The sequence below is a fragment of the Tiliqua scincoides genome, chromosome 5 (assembly GCF_035046505.1).
Source record: "Tiliqua scincoides isolate rTilSci1 chromosome 5, rTilSci1.hap2, whole genome shotgun sequence".
Taxonomy (NCBI): domain Eukaryota; kingdom Metazoa; phylum Chordata; class Lepidosauria; order Squamata; family Scincidae; genus Tiliqua; species Tiliqua scincoides.
Window position 1 is genome coordinate 125,577,815 of NC_089825.1, and position 21,607 is coordinate 125,599,421.

At 47.2% G+C, this 21,607-nt stretch overlaps 1 protein-coding gene across 2 annotated transcripts in view; it reads left to right on the forward strand.

The window, feature by feature from the left end:
• FBXL19 (F-box and leucine rich repeat protein 19) overlaps window positions 1–21,607 on the forward strand; it is a 36,638-nt gene that overhangs the window by 7,659 nt on the left and 7,372 nt on the right. For both annotated transcript variants that reach the window (XM_066631093.1, XM_066631094.1), the window contains 10 exons: window positions 417–621; window positions 2,152–2,295; window positions 2,656–2,742; window positions 4,817–5,032; window positions 5,264–5,296; window positions 5,913–6,053; window positions 10,891–11,606; window positions 17,105–17,268; window positions 17,510–17,671; window positions 19,799–20,017. In XM_066631093.1, coding sequence (XP_066487190.1) covers window positions 448–621; window positions 2,152–2,295; window positions 2,656–2,742; window positions 4,817–5,032; window positions 5,264–5,296; window positions 5,913–6,053; window positions 10,891–11,606; window positions 17,105–17,268; window positions 17,510–17,671; window positions 19,799–20,017 — 2,056 coding nt within the window. In that variant the 5' untranslated portion in view covers window positions 417–447. The remainder of the gene's footprint in view (window positions 1–416; window positions 622–2,151; window positions 2,296–2,655; window positions 2,743–4,816; window positions 5,033–5,263; window positions 5,297–5,912; window positions 6,054–10,890; window positions 11,607–17,104; window positions 17,269–17,509; window positions 17,672–19,798; window positions 20,018–21,607) is intronic.

Sequence of the window (21,607 nt, forward strand, 5' to 3'; positions counted from 1 at the left end):
TCCCACAGCTCATGCAAGACGTCAAACAATTGCCCTCACGCTGAGAGCAGTTGCATCGGGCCAGCGTGGGCTCCAGCAAGTCTCCAGAGGGCCAGAGGCTCATTGGAGACTGGGGGCTCCCTGTGGGCTGGATTGGGAGTCCCTGAGGGCCACGAGTGGCCCCTGGGTCAGGGTTTGGGCACCTCTGAGCTAGATGGAACATGGGTCTGACTCGGCAACTGCCCATGTTCAGTCCTGGATGGAGAGATATCATGCTCTTGACACCCTCCCCATAGTGTTTTTCATCACATTGTGTGCATAAGGGTTTTCTCTCACTGGCGCTAAGAGCAGTCTTCATTCTTCCCTTTCTACCACCTAAAGCCTATCTTTACTCATCAGTTTGCCTCTCACTTTTTTCTTGTTCCTCTTCCCTGCAGCCCAGAGAGTAGCTGAAGCGGGACATAGCCAATGTCGTCCAGCAAAGGGGCGGGGGCTGGAGCTCGCCGGCGGCGGACGCGGTGCCGGAAGTGTAAAGCTTGCCTGCGGTCGGAGTGTGGGGAGTGCCACTTCTGCAAGGACATGAAGAAGTTTGGGGGCCCCGGGCGCATGAAGCAGTCATGCCTCCAGAGGCAGTGCACAGCGGTGAGGGGCGGAGTCCGGGCAGGGGATGCTGAGGGTGGCTGGAAGGATGGACTTCACTTTGGGATTTGGTGCAAAGCAGCAAGGAGGCAGTTTGGTGTAGCTTGGTAGAGAGGCACTCTGGAGTGTTCCCAGTTTCCCAGAAGGTCCTTAATTGGAGAAGATTAAACATGTGGTTCAATTTCTTTGCAATGCGCTCGTTTGTGCTGTTGGTTCTTGTTTGTTTTGGTTTTGCCAGTGGCCCTCAGCTGATTCCAACATGCAGGAAAAAACTCATGATGCAGGCGTGATGTGGCGGAGACTTGCATGTGTGAATATTTTTGCATGTTTTTAAACCAGCAAAAACTGCCTGCATAAGGAAAGCCAGCATATTGGAGAGAATTTTAGTTAAAAACCTATTCCATGTGCAGAGGTGCAGAGGTGGTGGTGGATTATTCACACGTACATTTTCCCTGAGCTGTACCCTGAAATGATACTGCGTAGGACTGAATATAACACAACCTTTTTCCTGCATGTTTGAATTAACTCTTTGCTGGCCACCATATACTCCCATGGGGCCTGCCAGCTTCAAAGTGATCCTCTGTTTGGATGTTGTGAGCTTCACTTTTTCCAGGAGCCCCTAACTGAAGAACTTATAGCATTCCATGTCCTTTTTGCTTTTTGACATGTAGCATCTTCTACATCGGGGTCTCCAAACCCCTGCCCAGGGGCCAGAGGCAACCAGCAGCAAGTCTTTTTCCGGCCCATGGCCAACCTCTTGTCCCCTGAAAGCCTCTGGCCCACTCAACTGAACATGACCAGAACTGTGCTCTGATTGTGTCTGGAGGGTGATAGGCTGAGTGAATGAGCCCATTCATTCATTTAAGTTCCAGCTCTAATTTATTTATTTAAAATTTTTATTTAAACTTTTTTCCGGCCCTCCACACTATGCCAGATATTTGATGCGGCCCTCTGGCCAAAATGTTTGGAGACCCCTGTTCTACATGTATGGTATTTAAAGTCTGAGACAATCTGGCCACTGCCCTGAGAGGCTCACAGTCCACAGTACAACACAGGGAGACATCAGAGGAGGGGGATAAAAATGGAGGCAATAGGTCATTGGGGGATGAATATGTGTTTTTTAGATACATGTTCAGGGAGGGTGAGTTTGGGGGTTGTGCCAAAGCCTTCACAGACAAGGTGGGTTTTGAGAGAGATGATGGAAGTAGAAGAGGTGACACCGAGGAAACATTGAAGAAACAGTTCCAGGTGTAAGGGGCAGCAATGAAGAATGGACTCATTTGGTTTCCCACACCATGTTAACATTGTCCTTGCTTGCCCCTGTTGTCAGAATCCAGTAGTGGTGATGTATGTTTCACTGATTCTTTGACTGGGCCATCCGGAGATAGCTGCATTGCAGTTCGCAGAATAATCGCTGAGCACTACATAGCTGGGTTGAAGGCTTCCCTCTGTGGGAATGGGTAGACACCTTATCAGCCAGGGATTTCCCTCTTTATTCCCAACACTCACCTCCTGACTCTCTTGCCACTGCAGCCAGTTCTACCTCACACGGCTGTGTGCCTGGTGTGTGGTGAGGCCGGGAAAGAGGACACAGTGGAGGGCGAAGAGGAGAAGTTCAACCTGTCACTCATGGAATGTACCATCTGCAACGAGATTGTGCATCCAGGCTGTCTGAAGGTAAGAGTGGGATGATGGAGGTGGGAGGACAAGACAGACTCCACATTTGGGAGAGGTCCTCCATGAGGTGTCCTCAAGTGAGGGCAACCCTTTAGGGCAGTATTTTTTTTATTTTGGGGTTGTTGTTTTTTTGCTTCTCTAGGTGGCTGCCATTTTTTCCAGAACACTTTTTTCTGGGTTGTCCCAGAACACAGCTGTGAAGTTTTGTGGGGTGGCTGGGTCTAATCCTCCTTGGGGGTGCCCCAAGGGTGGGCAGCAGCGGTGGGCCTCCTGGACATTGGGTGTGTATGTTGTTGCTGTGATAAAAGCTGGCCCTAATAATTCATCATGCCTAACCTGTGTTTGTCCCTCTTGTTACAGATGGGAATAGCTGAAGGGGTCATCAACAATGAAATTCCGAATTGTTGGGAATGCCCCAAATGCAAGAGAGAAGGCAAATCGCTGAAAGTAGGTGGCTGAGGCTACAGTGTTCTCGGGGTGGGGGTGTGGCTTGGATGGTTGCAAGGCCAACAAGCACCACCCTGAGAGACCCATCAATGTCCAGCAGGGAAGGTCTTGAGGCTTTCACAGGAGGGGGTTGGAGGAAGGGTGATACACAACAGCCCAGTTTGGGTATATCAGGGTGTGTGAATGCATGTGAAATTGTAGACCTTGGCTCAGTGCCACAACTTGGTATGGCTACATGAAGGAATGGCTGGCTCCCAGTTTACTACATTTCTTCCTCTACACGCACTGAACCAGCACCAGAAGATTTTAGACCCTTAATGATAGTTGTACTCGGATTGCTCTTATTTGGAGCTATTTTGCCTAAACAAAACAACCATGCTTTGCCTACATCCTCAAAGAGGGCAGAATGGCATGTATTGCAAGTGTTTGCTCTCAGATCCTGTGAACATGTTGGGAACTTGGTGTTTGCTCTCAGATCCTGTGAACATGTTGGGAACTTGCAGACTGAAAGGTCCTTTACCCATCAGGTATCCCCTAAAAATTGCTCATCACCATTCTGTGGCTATTTTTTTAATCTCTTCAAGACTGCTGTTATTTCAGAGTGTAGTGGGAGGGGGGGGGTTCCTAAAGGGGAGAACTGCCTGACAGTGGCATAGCTAGGTCATTTGACAACTAGGGCCCATAAATTTTTGTCACTCCCCAGATGACAAAATTAATTTGTCAGTGGGTAAGGGAGCCCACCAGGATGGGCAGCTAAATCAGGCTGCAGTTGGAATAGGAGTCCAGGTCTACCTGGCAGGAGTCCAGACAGGAGCCCAGGTCGACCTACCTAGAAGAGGGCTCCAGAGGGCAGTTGGAATGGGAGCCCAGGTCTACCTAGGAGACCACCCAGAAAACCTTGGCCACAGAGGCCAAAGTTCAACCAGGAGCCTAGGTCTTCCTGCCTGGTTGACCTGGGCTCTGAAGTTAAGGTATTGCTCATGCCCCCCCCCCCCCCGTACTAAGACTGGATCCAACCCTGGTGTCACCCTTCCAAGGTGTAACCTTGCTAACACCTATTGGTTCCATGCTGTGTCATAGTAATATCTTATTGGCTCTTTGAACAATCAGTCTCATTGATCTGTTTTGAGTTAAGGAAATTGTATTTGTTACAGTTGCATTTTTGTTTTCAGGTTTTTTAGCCATAATTTTTGATAGAATGAAGATATTTCACTGTGGTTTGTTTCATTGCATTCTGCTGTAAATTATATATATATAACACGATGGTATTATTCCTAACAACTCCAATTTTATCCATTTTGGTAACTAGTGGTGCCACCTGCCCTAGGGTGGCACCTGGAGTGGACTGCCCCCACTAGCTGCGCCACTGTTGTCTAGTGGGGAAAGCCTGCATGCCCTCCTTCCTCTTGCCAGTTCTCCCTGGAAGTGCCCCTACAGCAGTATTACAAGAGACATAGGATTGAGAACCCTATATTTTTCCTATGATACTCGGTTCCATCCCAAGGCCTCTGAGCAAATAGAGAGCTCTCTTCTATCAAACTAGAGGTCCAAATGGACTCCTCTTGGTAACCCTCAAGCAGAGCGTGCAAGCTGTTGATTCCCTTGCACCTACCTACCAACTGCCCTTTCAGCAATTGATATTTTGAGATACACTGCCTTTGAACATGGAGGTTCCACATCATCAGCCACAGACTTCTCCTCCTCTGTTAATTTGCCTTATCAGCCTTCACCTATGCTAGTGGCCATCACTGCATCCCATGGCATTGAGCTCATATGTGGTTATTCAGCTGCTCGCTGGAGAACATGCTTTATTTTTCTGTGCTCAAAGGGTAAAGTATTATCTACCTTACCAGTTTGCAGATAAAGGACTGATGATGAAGTGTCTCCGTTCTAGTTACTATTGCTTTGCTCCACAGTTACGAGGTGGTCTCCTCTCTTGGGCCCTGAACTACTTTCCGTACCATAAAATTTTCCACCACTGGATAGGGGATATTGAGTAGATGGGGCTGGAACCCTACTTTTCAGGTTAGTTGCAAATTGCAGAATTAGTTTTCAGGTGCGCTTGCATTCTCAGGACTCGGGTGATGGCATGGGGAAGCGGCGGTCTGACAATGGCGAGGATGGTGTCCGGTGGAAGCTGACGGATGAGCCTACTCAGAACAAGAAGAAGTTGGCACCAGCCCCACCTTTGCCTCTGCCATCCACTGAGGAGACCCAGGTTCAGGCCGGAGCCCACAAACGCAAGAAGGAGAAGGAGCAGCCAGTTCCGGACACGGGGCCCAAGAAAAAGGTGAAGGCTGCCAACTCTCCTTAAAAGATGCAGCTTCCCTTATTGGGAAGTATTCATTATCCTCATTCATCCTAGTAATGGGGCAAGGGGGGATGGTGTGGCGGCACTACCTACTATTTGCTGCAACTTCATTGCATCTTTTTTGGAATGCACGAGTGCTCCTGCAGCCACAGGGGCATGTCTGTCTTATTGAGCAGCCTGGCCTAAAGTTCCAGTGTTCTTCTCTTTCAGTTAAAAGGCACTCGGGAAAAGCATTTGAAAAAGGTCAGTGCTTCTGAATTTTCTCTCCCAGCTGGTTTTGGAGAGCAGGGTGTGGAGACGCACCAACTGGTGAATGAATGGGCCTTGGGTGGCTACTGTGGGGGAAATCTCTTTCTTGTTTTATGGGGCTGGTTCTTCAATTTGCATGTCATGAGCTAAGCCTGGTCTCTCTGGCTTGGAGCCCTTCAGTGTGACTGAGAATCACACCTAAGCAGGGTATTTTATTGCTTTTTTTTGCAATATTAGGTTGCAAAACAGCTTACACTTGAAATCTACATAAAGTTACCATTATACTATATACTTGGTAATGTAGTCCAGGTTTAGTAGATGAGGTAGATGGAAGGGGTTGACTGTTGGTAAAGGTGGTAGTCCCATCTATGTTGACCAGCATTGCACTTGCATGGAATTTGGTACCCTGGGCATCTCTCAGGCCTGGTTGGTCTGGAAAGTGAGGGTACAACTTCTGCTAAGCTGCTATTTCAAACTGCAGGCAAGAGTTCATGTGACTGAATGTTCCTCCATATTTCAGAAACACCCTCCTCCCCACGCCAAAAAAATCCTGGCAACAGACTTCCATCTCTCTGCCCCATCTCACCTGGACTTTGTTTTCCTTCTCCAGGCCACTGAGCAGCCGCCTGATGGGAACAAATTGCAATCCATGCAGACCTGGAGCCGCATGGGTAGCGGGGACTTTGAGGTGAAGGGCACCATCTCCCACCCTTCCATCCACTTGAACCAGATCACGGCCAGTGACTTGGAGGTGAGAGGCAACGGTGGAAAGAATCAATGTTTTTTCCAGTGACCAGGGGAGAGGTGGGCACCTGTCACCCCCTTGGGGCAAATCGTGCATTTGTCTCACAGTTTCCTTTTACCTTGCAAAACAATGATCAAGACCAGGGGTGCCCAAACCCCGGCCCTGGAGCCACTTGCGGCCCTCGAGGCCTCTCAATGTGGCCCTCAGGGAGCCCCCAGTCTCCAATGAGCCTCTGGCCCTCCAGAGATTTGTTGGAGCCCACACTGGCCCGACGCAACCGCTCTCAGCGTGAGGGCGACTGTTTTGACCTCTTGTGTGAGCTGTGGATTGAGGGCTCTCTCCACTGCTTGTTGTTTCATGTCTGTGATGCAATAGCGGCAGCAAAGGAAAGGCCAGCCTTGTTTTGTGCAAGGCCTTTTATAGGCCTTGAGCTATTGCAAGACCTTCATTCAATCATATAAGCTCATCTTTAATATATTCATTTATGTAAATTTATTCAAATTTTAAATCTAAATTAATTCTTTTTTTCCCTGGCCCCCGACACAGCATCAGAGAGATGATGTGGCCCTCCTGCCAAAAACTTTGGACACCCCTGATCAAGACTGTTGACTTTTGGCAAGCAGTTGTACGTGCCACCATTTCCCAAATTCTTGTCAAGAAACCATCCTAGCAACGAAATCAGAGAGGGGTGTGTGTGTGTGTGTGTGTGTATATATAGATGTATCCTGAACCAGGATTTCTCAAAGTGTTGGTTGTGACCCACTTGATAGGTCACAACCTCTTTGTTGGTGGGTCACGAAGCTGAAGCTGACTAGCAGATAGCTGAGAAGGAAAATGCATGGAGTGCTATGGAAAGTGAAACTGAGCCACATGGCATGTTTACTCATGAATAGGCGACTGTGCCTTAATCCATTGGAAAGGACAGGCCAAGGGGAATCCAGCACTACCGGAATGGTCCTGATCCAATTAACACAGCCCCTGAAAAACACTTGAGAAGGAAGTCCCTCCCTCCAAGCTGACAAATGTATTGAGCCCTATGGAAAGCAAAACTAAGCTACGCAGTTGCATTTACTCGTGAATAAGCAAACATGCCTGGGCAAAGGGGAATGCAAGGCTAGCATAATGGTCTCAATTTGATGATAGTGGAGCTCAACAAATGCTCCAGAAGGCAGCCCCTCCATGAAAAGAATAAAAACTGAGACTTGAGCGGGTGAATTTTTTTTCCTTTTTAGACTTGTAAAGCTAGGTGAGTCCTGACAGTAATAAGGACTGAAAATCCTAGTGATATTTTTGGGGAGGGGAAAGTTAAGGTTATTGTAGACGGGCTACAGAGAGAATTGACTTGGTGGAACAGGGCTGGCTTCCCCATCTCATCTCCCCTTATTTATTTGTTTTACTTTAATTATAATTTATTTTAATTTGCTTGATGATGTCACTTCCAGCCATGACATAACTTCCAGTGAACATAAGAACAGCCCCACTGGATCAGGCCATAAGCCCATCTAGTCCAGCTTCCTGTCTCTCACAGCGGCCCGCCAAATGCCCCAGGGAGCACACCAGATAACAAGAGACCTCATTCTGGTGCCTTCCCTTGCATTGGCATTCTGACGTAGCCCATTTCTAAAATCAGGAGGTTGCACATACCCATCATGGCTTGTAACCCGTAATGGATTTTTCCTCCAGAAACTTGTCCAATCCCCTTTTAAAGGCGTCCAGGCCAGACGCCATCACCACATCCTGTGGCAAGGAGTTCCACAGACCAACGACACGCTGAGTAAAGAAATATTTTCTTTTGCCTGTTTTAACTCTCCCAACACTCAATTTTAGTGGATGTCCCCTGGTTCTGGTGTTATGTGAGAGTGTAAAGAGCATCTCTCTATTCACTCTGTCCATCCCCTGCATAATTTTGTATGTCTCAATCATGTCCCCCCTCAGGCAGGGGGATGACCCAGACAGATGGTCATTTAAAAATTGGACCCCGGTGCTAAAAAGAATAAGAACAGCCCTGCTGGATCAGGCCATAGGCCCATCTAGTCCAACTTCCTGTATCTCACAGTGGAATCACTGTCCTAAATGATGTCTTTCTCATGTTCTTTGGTAATTCTAAGTTTTAACCACCAGGTGGGGCTGTAATCATCTAATGAAATGTTTGCAGTGCTAGCCATTTTTTGGAGATGACTCTTTCAACCAGAGCTATTTGGCATTGTTACGTTGCATAAGAACAGCATGATTTTGTGATCCTTTGACGTTTATTTGATTCACTGCTCGCCATATCCCAAAGCTTCAAGGCAGTTGCAGTGTGGTCAGAACATAAAAGGTTCTTGCAAATACTGACCCTGAACCCTTGTGGTGTCTCACGCCTGGCTGCTGGTTTTTAAAAGTTGCATGTTACTTTTAGCAGATGTTGTGACTTGGCTTTTGGGGAGCATCTAAGAAACTGATTTAAAACAAAAAAATACCAAAAAAAAAAAAAGGGCATTCGATCTTTTGACCATAGAGTCTAAGTCGGTGTTTCTCAACCAGTTGTACAAGTACCACCAGTGGTACCTGAGGTGGTGTCTGGTGGTACTCACAAGACCCCGGACACCTGCTGTCTGGCAGTGAGACCAGGAACACGATGCAATAAACAGCAGTAGGAGGCTTGGCGGGCAGACCTCCTAATCATGCTTTTCTGCACTTCAAAAAGCCCTCCCATGCTCCCTGAGCCTCTTACTGATGTTTTTCGCATCACATCTGGCTTCCCAAATCACAATAACTGGTGATGTCATCGCCAGTTACTTCTGGTGGTACTTCAAATACATGAACCATGTGAAGTGGTATGGTGGAGGACAAACCGTGAGAAACACTGGTCGAAGTCATCCTATAAACCATCATTTGAAACAAAGAACTAAAACACTTTGGGAGAGCTGTAGAAAACGGTGTTCAGTTACAATACAACTAAGGGTGCAATCCTAACCCCTTATGTCAGCGCTTTCCAGCACTGGCATAGCAGTGCCAATGGGACATGTGCTGCATCCTGCAGTTGGGTGTCACTCACGGAGGCCTCCTCAAAGTAAGGGAATGTTTGTTCCCTTACCTCGAAGCTTCATTGCCCTTATGTCAGTGCTGGAAAGCACTGACATAAGAGGTTAGGATTGCACCCTAAATGGTGCAAACTTCTGAAAAAGTAGCTACCTGCTGATTTGATATGGGAAGAGAGTTCCATGAAGGAAACACCACTACCAAAAAGGTTGTGTCCCTGAAGGCCTCCTTTCTTTCCTCCAAAGGCAGGAGCACTTGGAACCGCGCCTCTGTCAATGGATTTAACAGGTCGGGCAGGTTCATGTGGTAGTGAGCAATTTTTCAGATACTCAGGCCAAAACCAGCACTTGGAATTGCTTCCAGAAACATACAGGCAGCCAGTAAAGTTCTCTTTAACACTGACATGATGTCCCTTGTTCAGCCTGTCCCAACTGATAGCTGAGCTGCTGTGTTCTGAACCGCCTGAAGTTTCTGAACTATTAGGATTATTGCATGCTTTATGCATCTGACATGCAAAGATGGTTCCTTGACCCACCTAAAATGACACACTAAAGCAGTGGTTACCAAACTTTTTAGTAATTGGACCCACTTTTTAAAATGAATCTGTATTGGAACCCACCTAGCTTTATGAGTCCTTTTTTCACTTCATCAGCTGCTCAAGATTCTTTTATCCTTTTTACAATGGTGGGGGGATGGGAGGCCGCCTTTTGGAGCATTGTTGAGCTCCACTTTCATCAAATTGGAACCATTAAGATGGCCTTTTGAAAAAGGCCTTTTGCCCACCTTGGACCAGAGGTGGGCAAACATTTTGGCAGGAGGGCCACATCTTTCTGACATTGTGTCAGAGGCCAGGAAAAAAAGAATTAATTTACATTTCAAATTTGAATAAATTTACATAAATTTATACATTAGAGATGGAACTTATATGAATAAATGAATTTTACTGAGCTTATTTATACACATGGAGACATAAGTTGTTCAGAGGCCATTGGAGGGAGTTAAAATAATGTCCAGGGAAAAGCAGAAAACATGGAGACTATAAAAGGCCTTGCTCTAATTCAGCCCACAGCTCGTGTCTGGCGGTCATGACTGCCAGTTGTGGGCCAGCGCAGACTCCAACAGTCTCTGACAGGCCAGAGGCTCAATGGAGGCTGAGAGATCCCTGCAGGCCAGAGTGAGTGGGGGACCCCTAGGGCCAGGGTTTGCCCACCTCTTGTCTTGGACTGAGGTGCATCTGAGTACACTCATGAGTAAACGCGCATGTGTGGCTCTGTTTCACTTCCCACAAGGCTGAATACATTTTCCTTGTCGCTTTCGGACTTCCTTCTGGAGAGTTTGTTGTGGACTATGTTCATCGGATTGGGACAGTTCTTGGGCAGTTGTATTCCCCTTGACATGCCCTTCAAACTGAAGCATGCATGGTCATCTACTCATGGGTAAACATGCATGTGCTCCTCTTTTTCAGTTTCCATAGGGTTCATTACATTTTGTGTCAGCTATCAGCTTGTCAGTCACGACCCACTGGTGAGTCCCGACCCACAGTTTGGGAACCACTGCACTAGAGGAAGTTTGGGACAAATATGTGATGGCCTGAGGTTTATGTACTTTTGTTTAGTTACAATATCATACTGGTCCTTGCCAGGCCAGTGAAAGGAACCTTGATGCTCTTTGCATGAGGTCCCATGTATAATGCTTTGTGCTCATCTGATTTGGACACAGTCAAGGCCTGAATAACTGTTGTCAGGTCATACAGGTAGCAGGCATAAGGGAGGGTATTCCAGAGTAAGCACCTTTTAACCACAACTCCTTCCTTTCCCACCAGAAGCCGAAGGTTCCTCCAGGCCCCTTGGAGCCCTCAGCCCAGTCGGACAAGTCCCATCAGCGGGAGAAGCTGGAGCGGTTCAAGCAGATGTGCCAGATGCTGGAGCGGGTTAAGAACAGCAGCAGCTCCAGCTCCAGCTCGGACTCGGACTCTGACACAGACTCCCGGGGCTCTGATGGCTCCAGCGGAGGCGTATCGAGCCGAGCTGCATCTCCAGCCACCCGCTCCCAGCGCCTGGCTGCCCTGGGCTTCAGTGCCAGTGAGGAGGAGGAGGAAGAGGAGGAGGAGGAGGAAGAGGAGGGAGGGCGGCGCAATGGCAGTTCAGAGACGGCCCGCAATGGCAAGCAGCCAAAAGCTCGGGGGAACTCTCAGGAGAAGGAGAACAATCACCGTCCATCTAGCAGGGGGAGTGAGCGGGCCAAGCAGCAGGCGGGTGGGCGTAAGGCGGGCCGGCCTGCTGGGCAGACAGGGCTCCGCATGGTGGCCCGGACTCAATTTCTCAACTGGCCTCTAGTGCCCTCCCCTCCCAAGCCCCTGCTGCAGCTGGAGAGGCACGTGGTCCGACCTCCCCCTGACAGCCCTGAGCCCGAATCCCTGCCCTTGGACAGCGGCTCTGACCACATCATGCAGCGGGATGTTTGGCTAGCTGTCTTCCAATACCTCAGCTATCGGGAGCTGTGCGTCTGCATGAGGGTGTGCCGGACGTGGAGCCGTTGGTGAGTGATGCAGCTGCAGGCTTCCCCAGGGAGGTGGCCTGGTGCCCTGGAGGAGCACAGGGGAGGCCCTTTTGGGAGGTGCCGGAGGCCCCCTGAATGTAGGGAGGTCTAATGTAATGGTATCCTCCTGGGGGTTGCTCCCCAATCTGCACCCCTGCATTATGCATTAGGCCAAGTCTCTGGCTTAAGCTCTCCACAGCCATTTTGCTCTGTGGGCACCTGAGGCCAGGGCATGTTCCACAGTTTGGCTGCTTCTTGATTCACTTTGAGCAGAAAAATCTCTGAAGGAAGACAACAGCAGAACAAAAACGATGAGTTGTGCACACAGCAAGGGATGAATGAGTTTGATTGTACTAACAAAATGCCTGACCTTGTGCTATGTTGTGGAGTGAGCGGTTGTACATGGCAGACTTGTGCTATGTGTTTCTGTGTATGCATGTTTGTGATCTTCCACCTGAGGTCACCCTCCCCCTTCATATCCAGAGAGGAGGCCATGTTTTCCCAAGTGCAGGGCCCTGCTTTACCTTGTTATGAGTGAATGGTTGCCATTAGTTTATATGGACAAAAGTGAAAGGTTGCACTCAAGGACTCTCCCACAAATCTTTTATCTTCAGAACAACTCTGAGGTAGGATACAGTGTACCTGGTCACTCAAGCTGAGCCAGGATTTGAATGCAGGTTCCCCAGACAGGCAGGCTCCCTTATCCACAGATCCAGTTGTCCTTGGATCTGGGGGGCCCTACACTCCAATTACATTGCCTTATTTTTTGTGTAGTCCTGCTGGAAGCCCGGGTGTTCCTTGTTTTAAACTTGCTTAAAGCAACACGATATGCAGGCAAGCAGCCTGCATGCTAGAGGGTGACTAACAGGAAGCAGGACAGTTTCTACTTTCTGTTAATCTCTTTGTAGCATGTAGGTTGGTTGACTCCATGTCACGTTGCTTTGTTTAAGAACATTTAAAGCAAGGAACACCAAGGTAATGTAATGGGGGCATTATTAATATAGCGTTCCCCCATATTTGCAGTTTCATCCACAGGGGAGGGCTTGGAACGGAACCCCCGCGGATACGAAGACCAGCCTGTACTCTAGTACTAGCCTGAATATCAGAGTCACGATGAAGACTGACTGGTGATCAAATGTTGGGAATTGTTTTTTGGAAAGATTGTACGTGGCATTTTGGAAAGTAGTACAAGCAGCCAAAGAAGTATGTGATCTAGATTTTGACAAAGAGGATACTGAAGGATGAATGTGAAGCTAAAGGAGTGATGGTCTTCACTGGATCTGGGAATGCAGGCTGGGGGGTGGTGGTTAATGATGGTCTTCTATTCCCTTCTCTTGTACAACTGTCTATGCCAGGGCCTCCAAACTATTGCCCAGGGGCCACATCTGGCCTGCCACAAGACTTTTTCCAGCCCGCAGCAACTTATTTTTTTTAATCAAAGCATTTGACACTGTTTGATATTTTTGCTCATTATATATCTGTTCTGCATTTCATCCCAGCTTAAGAATCCCTATGCAGGAGGAGCTGGGCTTATCCCCTGGGGGCTGGGGATAAGAATAGGCCCTCAGTTTGACTGTACTTGTTGTAAGAGGCTACTAAACAGCCACCAGGTAGATGGGACTTGATAGCCTGGGAAGGCAGCTCATCTGAGAGAAGGAAAACTCTCACCCCAAACCTCCACTGCCTTGTGGCTACATCCAGTTATTGAAAAGGCTTCAGGAGTCAACCTCGAGGCAAAATCCGGAGCCGGAGTCCCTGAGGCAGTTCATGGCTGAACACAGTCATGTTCTGGCAACTCCTGCAAAGCCCCTGGAACCAACCGTATTGGCTTCTGCCTTTCCATTGGACCATTTCAGCAACGTGGAGAGGGGGAATTTGCTGCATGGGTAACAGTCTATCCTCCATATCTACTTTACCCAGGCTTCGCGCACTGGAGAGGACACTCTGTTCCAGAACCACCATTCAGAGCGCGATACCATAGTCTTCCGAGACTGAAGGATGCCAACATATATCTGTTCTCAGTTTAAGCCTGGCGTTAGTTCATTGTAATTGTCACATTTCTCTTTTACTCTGAATCATATCATGCTGATTACAAAAAAGTTCCCAGTAAAACTTATTCATCTATTTATAAAACTGATTTTTTTCTTGGCCTGCAAAAATGTATAAAATATCATATGTGGCCCTCGCGTTGAAAAGTTTGGAGACCCTGGTCTACACTGTGCTTTGAACATTCAGCTCAGTTGTAAGAAGCTCAGTTGGTGTTGAGGTGGTGGGGAAATCCTATGTGAAGTGGCCTCCTTCTGCATCCGATGGTTGGTCCGTCTTAAGAACATAAGAACAGCCCCACTGGATCAGGCCATAGGCCCATCTAGTCCAGCTTCCTGTATCTCACAGCGGCCCACCAAATGCCCCAGGGAGCAGACCAGGTAACAAGAGACCTGCATCCTGGTGCCCTCCCTTGCATCTGGCATTCTGACATAGCCCATTTCTAAAATCAGGAGGTTGCGCATACACATCATGGCTTGTACCCCGTAATGGATTGCTCAGTGTTTTGTTCTTACTCGCATATGGTCTGTGCTGACTGGCAGTGGCTCACCAGGGATCTTTGCCTGCCCTGTTTGGAGCTGCTGGGGATGGCACCTGTGCTCTGCCACTGAGCTGCAGCTCCTCCTGCATGGGGATTCTTAAGCTGGGGTGAAATGCAGACAGCTGTCACATTGAAATTTCTCCCTGGGGTCACTGCTGTCTCCTCTTGGTGAGCTTTTAGCTCAGAGCAGCTCACTACACATATGGGTAGGGGGTTATCTCCTCCCCTCAATCCTTCACAGTTCTCTAGGGTGACCTGCTATTCACATATGACTTGTTATGTGGAGGCAGCCACCACCCTAGAGTCCCCTGTGTGACAACCCTCATGCACACGAATTATTTGTGATTGTAACAGCAGCAACACAAAGGTGGTTTCCTCTGTTACCTTGCCATCTCCCTTGTTTTACTTCCTCTTGGCCGATGCACGAAACACCTGCTCTGCTGAATCCATCCTTTCTGTCCCTGTCCCTCCAAGCCTTAAGCACAACTCCTTGAGCATCTTGGGACCTTGTCCGGTGCATCAGTCTGCAGCCAGGAACAGCAACTGAGTAGGCAGCTTCCTTTGTCAGTGCTGTATAAAGTGATTTTGCCCCTCCTCATCAAAACAAGCAGAATTATGAAACAAGCAAGGCCAGAGATATGCACATTTTCATAATGGATACTGATTGCAGAGTTTTTCTGTGCATAAACTGATGCAGTGTTTTGACTGCTTAAAATGATTACTGGGGGGAGGAGTGGCTCCATGGCAGAGCCCAGGCTTTGTGAGCACAAGAACATAAGAACAGCCCCACTGGATCAGGCCATAGGCCCATCTACTCCAGCTTCCTGTATCTCACAGCGGCCCACTAAATGCCCCAGGGAGCACACCAGATAACAAGAGACCTCATCCTGGTGCCCTCCCTTGCATCTGGCATTCTGACATAACCCATTTCTAAAATCAGGAGGTTGTGCATACACATCATGGCTTGTACCCCGTAATGGATTTTTCCTCCAGAAACTTGTCCAATCCCCTTTTAAAGGCATCCAGGCTAGATGCCATCACCACATCCTGTGGCAAGGAGTTTCACAGACCAACCACACGCTGAGTAAAGAAATATTTTCTTTTGTCTGTTCTAACTCTCCCAACACTCAATTTTAGTGGATGTCCCCAAGGTTCCAGGACCAATTGCTGGTCAGAAGAATTTTAGGTAGTAGGTTTGGGAAAGATCATGCCTGAGATCTTGGATCTTTTTAAAATATCAGACTATGTTCACAGTCCTGGAAAGTGGCAGGGGCTTTTAGGAGACACCTTTTGAAGCTGGAGAGCTGGTGTAGCACAGCAGCTAAGAGACAGCCACAAATTGGGGCTTCCTTGGTTCATGTCTCTGCCATGTATTTTCACTTGCTGATCTTGGGCAAACCTCTCCCACTCAGCTTCAGCCTTCCCCAGCTGCAATAGAGGGTTCATAAAACTTCCCTTACAGAGCTGTTGTTATATTTGCAAGTTAATACATGTACTTTACTTTGAATACATTGCACAAATGCTCAGTATTAATAGAAACATCACAAATAGAGTACTACAAAATGTTTCAAACCCTGGGCCATTCCCACTGCTAAGGAAGAAAGGGTCCCTTTGCATGATATCCTGTAATATTTCCCCATTCAAATGCTTAAATGAGTTTTCAAAGCTACAAGACAGTAATGGATTTGGTTCTCTATTTGGGTGGTCTTCCACCGGAGGTGGTCATCTTTTCATGGCTGAATCCTGCCTACACACCACTGCGAAATCAATGGAAAAAGTTAGTCCTATTAAGTTCAATGGCACTTAGTCATGGCCATCTTAAGCCTCTGTTTGACCTGCCTGTAGTAAGTGTGTGTCCGCTGACATCTTCCTGAAGACAGTTAGTAGTGATGGACAAGCTTTCTTTTTGGGACATTTGTCTACCTTTAAGTAACTTTCTACTCTGATAGAACAGCTATGTGCTGTGGTACATTGGTGTGCTGCTAGTGGTCTGCAAGTGTGCTGCAGGAGTTTGGGTGAGGATCATTTATTAGTAGGGCCATTGAGGGATTTGAGTCTCCCACCAGCCGCGGGGTTTGCCTTGCCAGTTTTAGAGCCTTGTTAGTGTGCCATGAGATGAAAAAGGTTGAAAATCACTGTGATAGAGGAATTCATGGCAGGTCTGTGGGTCAGGTTGTGACCCCGAATCAATGAATAGGTGGACTAATTGATTAAAAAACTTTTTAGTAGACTAGGAAGGCATTTCTGATTCATTGGGTAGCACATCATTTAAAATCATGTTAAGTCCTAACATGTTTAAGTATTAAAATATTTTTAATAGGAGGTGTTAAGAAACATTTTGGAAAAAAACATTCCCAGCCTTTCCTGAGACAAGGGAAGGCTGTCTTAGAAGGCATCTGATGTGATAGAACAGAAAAGGAGTGATGCCACCAAGGAGAACCTGAAAGTTAAAAACAAAACAAAACAACAAACAGCAGTTGCTCATAGTGGGAAGATTTTATTGGGGAATACAAAATGCTTCATGCATTTTAATCCCTCATCTTCAGGGCAAAAAGATTTTGGTTTCACCTGCTGTGGATTATTGAAAGCATGTGTGTGACATACATGCACCATCTGAGAACACAGGGTGTAGCCACCTTTTCTTCAGAATTATCATACTTGGCATGTTCTAACTTAAGCAGATTTAATTTATTTTTATTTGTCAAAGGCTAAAATTTATATGATTGGAATTTTGTTAATGGCACAAGAGCCCTACTTCAGGGAACCTCAGAACACATTCTGAATAGATGTTGTACTTGACATACTGGGATATCCTTTCAGCCTTACTTATGAATACTTTTTCCCACACTTGCTGGCCTAAACTACTGTTCTCCCTTTTGCCTGTCTTCACCCTCTCTCCATTCCCGCCCAGGTGCTGTGACAAGCGGCTCTGGACGCACATTGACCTGAGCCGTCGAAAATCCATCACCCCCTCCATGTTGAGTGGTATCATCCGCCGGCAACCAGCCAGTCTGGACCTGAGCTGGACCAACATTTCGAAGAAGCAACTCATGTGGCTTCTCAACAGGCTACAAGGTATGCATGCTCCCCAAGTTACAGTTGTCTGAGTCGGAGATGGCTGTGTTGGCACTTAGTGCAGGCACGGCATTCTGCAGAAAGTGGGGGTGGTCTGAGCAGAATTCCCAAGCTCAGGGTTCCTGGGGAAGAAAGATTTTCCTGGGAGATGGGGGCATGAAGTGCATCCTTGAGAAACGGGGGGAGCAGTGAGTATCTGAGGTTCTCTCCCTCACTGTGTGTTGACCTTTTATCTGCACAGGCCTCAAGGAGCTCATTCTGACGGGCTGCTCTTGGTGCTCTGTGTCGGCGCTCAGCACAGCCAATTTCCCCTCCCTGCGCCTCTTGGATTTGCGTTGGATTGAGGATGTCAAGGACTCTCACCTCCGCGAGCTGCTGCTGCCTGCCACAGATACCAAGCCAGGTAGAGTGGTGCAGCAGAGGGAGGCTTGGGGAAGGCTTTGCACTGGGTGCAGTCCCCTCCCAGGCTGAATGTGAACAGCAAGAGTGACCTAGTAAGCGTTGTCCTCCTGCCCTGATTCCTCTGAGACATGACAGATCGTTGCACAGTGTTTTGCACTTTTCAGCCACTTTCTCAACGCTGTTTGGTCAAGGGGAGGCCTGGGTTACTGCTGCATAGCCCCTTGTGCTTGTGCCTGGAGCCTTGCTCTCTGCCCTGAGCAGGCATGCCAGGAGGAGGGCTGATCTATTCCACCTTCCCAGCCCTTACTCCTCTTGAAAGTCACTGTTGTCTGGAACAGTTGCCTTTCCTGGCCTTGAGAGTGCTGCTATTCAGACAGAATTACAGAACCAGTGGTGACCCATCAGGCCCAACACATCAGCAGCTGTGTATGGCTCCTTGCCAGGGACCAATCTCCTTGATTTTGCCACTTGCCTAGGACTGCAGAGGTGGACATATTGTCAAATGCCTGGTAGGCCACAGTACATGACTAGTGGTCCATGTTTGGATAGATGGGCTCTGTGTTGTGCAGGCTTGGCTCCTAGAGGCTGCTGCTTTGACTCATCGGCTTAAAGTGATCCATGTATTTGGGTGACATGTTGTCGTCTGTCCCTTTTGTCTCTACAGCAGTGCTTTGGTTGTAAATTGTTGCCCTCCTCCAATTTGTTGTTGCCCTTATGATTTTATTTATTGTTTTATATATTGTATATTTTTAGTTCTTGAATTGTAAGCTGCCTTGAGCATTTGCTCTGCATAAGAAAGGCAGGATAGAAATCTTTTAAATAAAGCTCCAATGCCCAGAGGAAACAATCAAAGGCCTGTCAACTCATAGAGTTGAGGAGGTATCTGCCTAAGCTTGATGATTTGCCCCTTGGGGCTTCCAGTAGTGCTGATATGAGAATAACTTTTGGTATTGAATTTGGGTGTTACTTGAAATCAGAGGGGTGCAGAATTGGGAACTGTTTTGGACAGGACGAGGGCATGAAAATTTCTGCAAACAGCTTTCAAACAACCCCTTGGCCCAATTTCTGCAAACAGGGCAGCTTTCCCTGGTTGTTAGCAGCTGTGTTTTTCATCCTCATAAATTTTTTTTTAAACTACCCCATTCCCAGGGAATAATCATGGCAACTGGTGAGAACTAGCTGCCCAGAAGAACTTCACCTCTGCCAGAGGAACGATGGAACAAAACCATTTAAAAGAACAAAACGCACAGCTTCTGCCGACTAGCAGTAAACTCTCCACAAATCTTTTGTCTTCCTGCTTAAAATTTCTGAAATGGCGCCCACCTTTTTCCACCTGAGAATAGACAGCAAAAATGGAGGAAAGACATCCTAAACAGCCTTAGATATAAGGTAGCTTAACCCATTTCTGCCCAACTCGCAGGTGTACACATTTGATCCCTGTTGCGTATATGCAGTGTTGGGCAGAAACGGCTTGAGAGTTAAAACAACCAGATTTGCTTGAATCAGTGAGCAGAAGGCTGTCATTGGTTCATGATGTCCTGTAAGAAGGCTCTGTTCTTTATAAATAGCTGTATTTGGATGGTGCAAAAATTGTACTGAAGTTGTTTTTAATTCTTCCTGGAATTGTGGAGCTGCTTTCTGTACCACAAAGGGCTGAGCAGTTTGCTGCTTCTCGGGCCAGGATATTTTTTTCCAGAGCGCACATAACACTGATGCTGAGCTGAAATTACTGTGGTTTCCTGCCTCATCTACCTGGAATCCTGCTTTCCAGTTCTTCTTCGTGTTCATAGCTTTTAATGTGCATGACACTTAACACAGTCGTTCAATTAAGGAGTCCCAAGGAATGCACAGTTGACAGATTGTCCCGGTGTTTGCTTCCTGATGGGTCTTAAAAAGTGTACTCTGTTGTGCCACCTTAGATGTACTGTCCCTCTTTCTCCTTGGTCACAAGTGGCTTTATAATATAGTATTACAAGGCACACTTTTACAATCCTACACTGTTACATCAGTACTGTTCTGTTTTTACGAAATGGCAGTTAAAATCTGCTGCCTGAAGTAGTCTGTTCAACATGCTAGATGAACAGGCCAGCCTTGGGTCATCCATGTGTCTCTTTTCCCTGCCGTCCAGGCCAGACTGACAGTCGGGGCCGGCTCCAGAATGTCTCTGAGCTGAGGCTCTCTGGGCTGGATATCACTGACTCATCGTTGCGCCTGGTGATCCGGCACACCCCCCAGCTTGCCAAACTGGACCTGAGCCACTGCAACCACGTGGGTGACCAGTCTGTTAACCTGCTGACCGCTGCTAACTCACCACTCCGAGAGACCCTTGCTGAGCTCAACCTTGCCGGTGAGTGGGGGAATTCTTCTTGAATGGACTTCTCAGTCCCATCCCTCTTGCTGTTGCCCTTTGGCCTTTGATCTTCGCCATTTACCATTCCTGCTGCAGCTTCTTTGAAACTCATGCTATCTATGTATTCCTCAGCTAGTCTGTCTTCTGACCAACAGTAAGCTACTGGATGAGGGTTTTCTTCTGTCAGGGAGGAGGACCCAGAAGAAGGCAGGCTGACCAAGGAGAGTAGCAGCTAGTGGTTGCATGCACTCCTTCTTGTTCCTTTTCGGATCCCTTTACTGGATCAGTAACTGAATGGGGGGAACCTTGGTAGTTTTTAATTGTTGCCACCACCACAGGCTACATAGACTTGTTGAGAGGGGGCTGCAGGTGGAAAAAGAAACCCACCCACGAGAGCACTGAACCCCAGGGGTTCTTGTTAAAAATCAAGCCCACAGCCCATAGTAGTTAGTTGCAAGGTGAAGAAACATGACAACCCACTGAGGTATTTGTGAACGTGGACTAGGCAGACATAGAGTCAAAATGTCTAGTTTATTAAATGTCCTAAAGAAAAGAAATTAAATACAGTAGGGCAGTGTTTCTCAAACTGTGGGTCATGGGCCAATTTCAGGTGGGTTCCCAATCATTTCAATGTGTATTTTATTTTTAATATATTGATTTGATGCTACCATCGTATGTGACTGCATTTGGGGAAATGTGACAGTTCTAGACTTTTCATAGACTACTATGTATATTCTTTTAACAATGATGGTCAATAGTGCTTATTCCTGTGTAAGTGTGGATAGGATTGCAGTTTTTGGGATGTTGGAGAATGTTTTAAAAAAAAAGATCAGTAACTGCTTGGGAGGGGGAGTTAGGAGGGTTCTTTTTATTTTAAATAAATTTTTAAACTTATACCTATTGTAAACTTTTAATTTACTTAAATTTAATTTGATTTGTTTTATTGGGGGGGGGGTGTTAAAAATTTTCCTGCTTGGTGTTGTCACTTCTGAGTTAATGACATCACTTCCAGTGGGTACTGACAGTCATTCCAAAAAGTGCATCCCAGAACTAAAAAGTTAGAGAATCACTGCAATAGGGAAAGTGAAGTGGGCAGTAAAAATACAAGCAGGCTGATGGAAAATGCCTGAATACCCAGGAGATGGAGCAGAGATGCTATGCAAGATCAAAGCCCACAATCCTCACCATCACCACCACACACTTTGCATTGCTAACCAGTGAGTTTGCAGGCTGACTGGAATGAAACAAGGCAAACTGAGCAAATTAAAAACTCCCTGAGGTTCTAGCAGGGCTTACCGTCCCTATAGTTAGTTATTTGCATTGTCTAAGGAATCCTGGTCCCTGCACTTCTTAGAGAGTAAGTGGATGTGCCTCCTACAAATCAGCATCAGATATCACAGGCAGAACCTGGTGGAGCATGCAGAATTTCCTGGTGCGTAAATAACCAAGATTTGATGATGTCATCAAGTTTCCTGATTGGAGGAGTAGAGCCATTTGTTTTCTCCATCCCATCCCTTTTACCTGGACAGACAGGTTTGCTGCCCGGTGGACAAGGCAGGCTTATCACTACCCCAAGCAGGAAGTAGG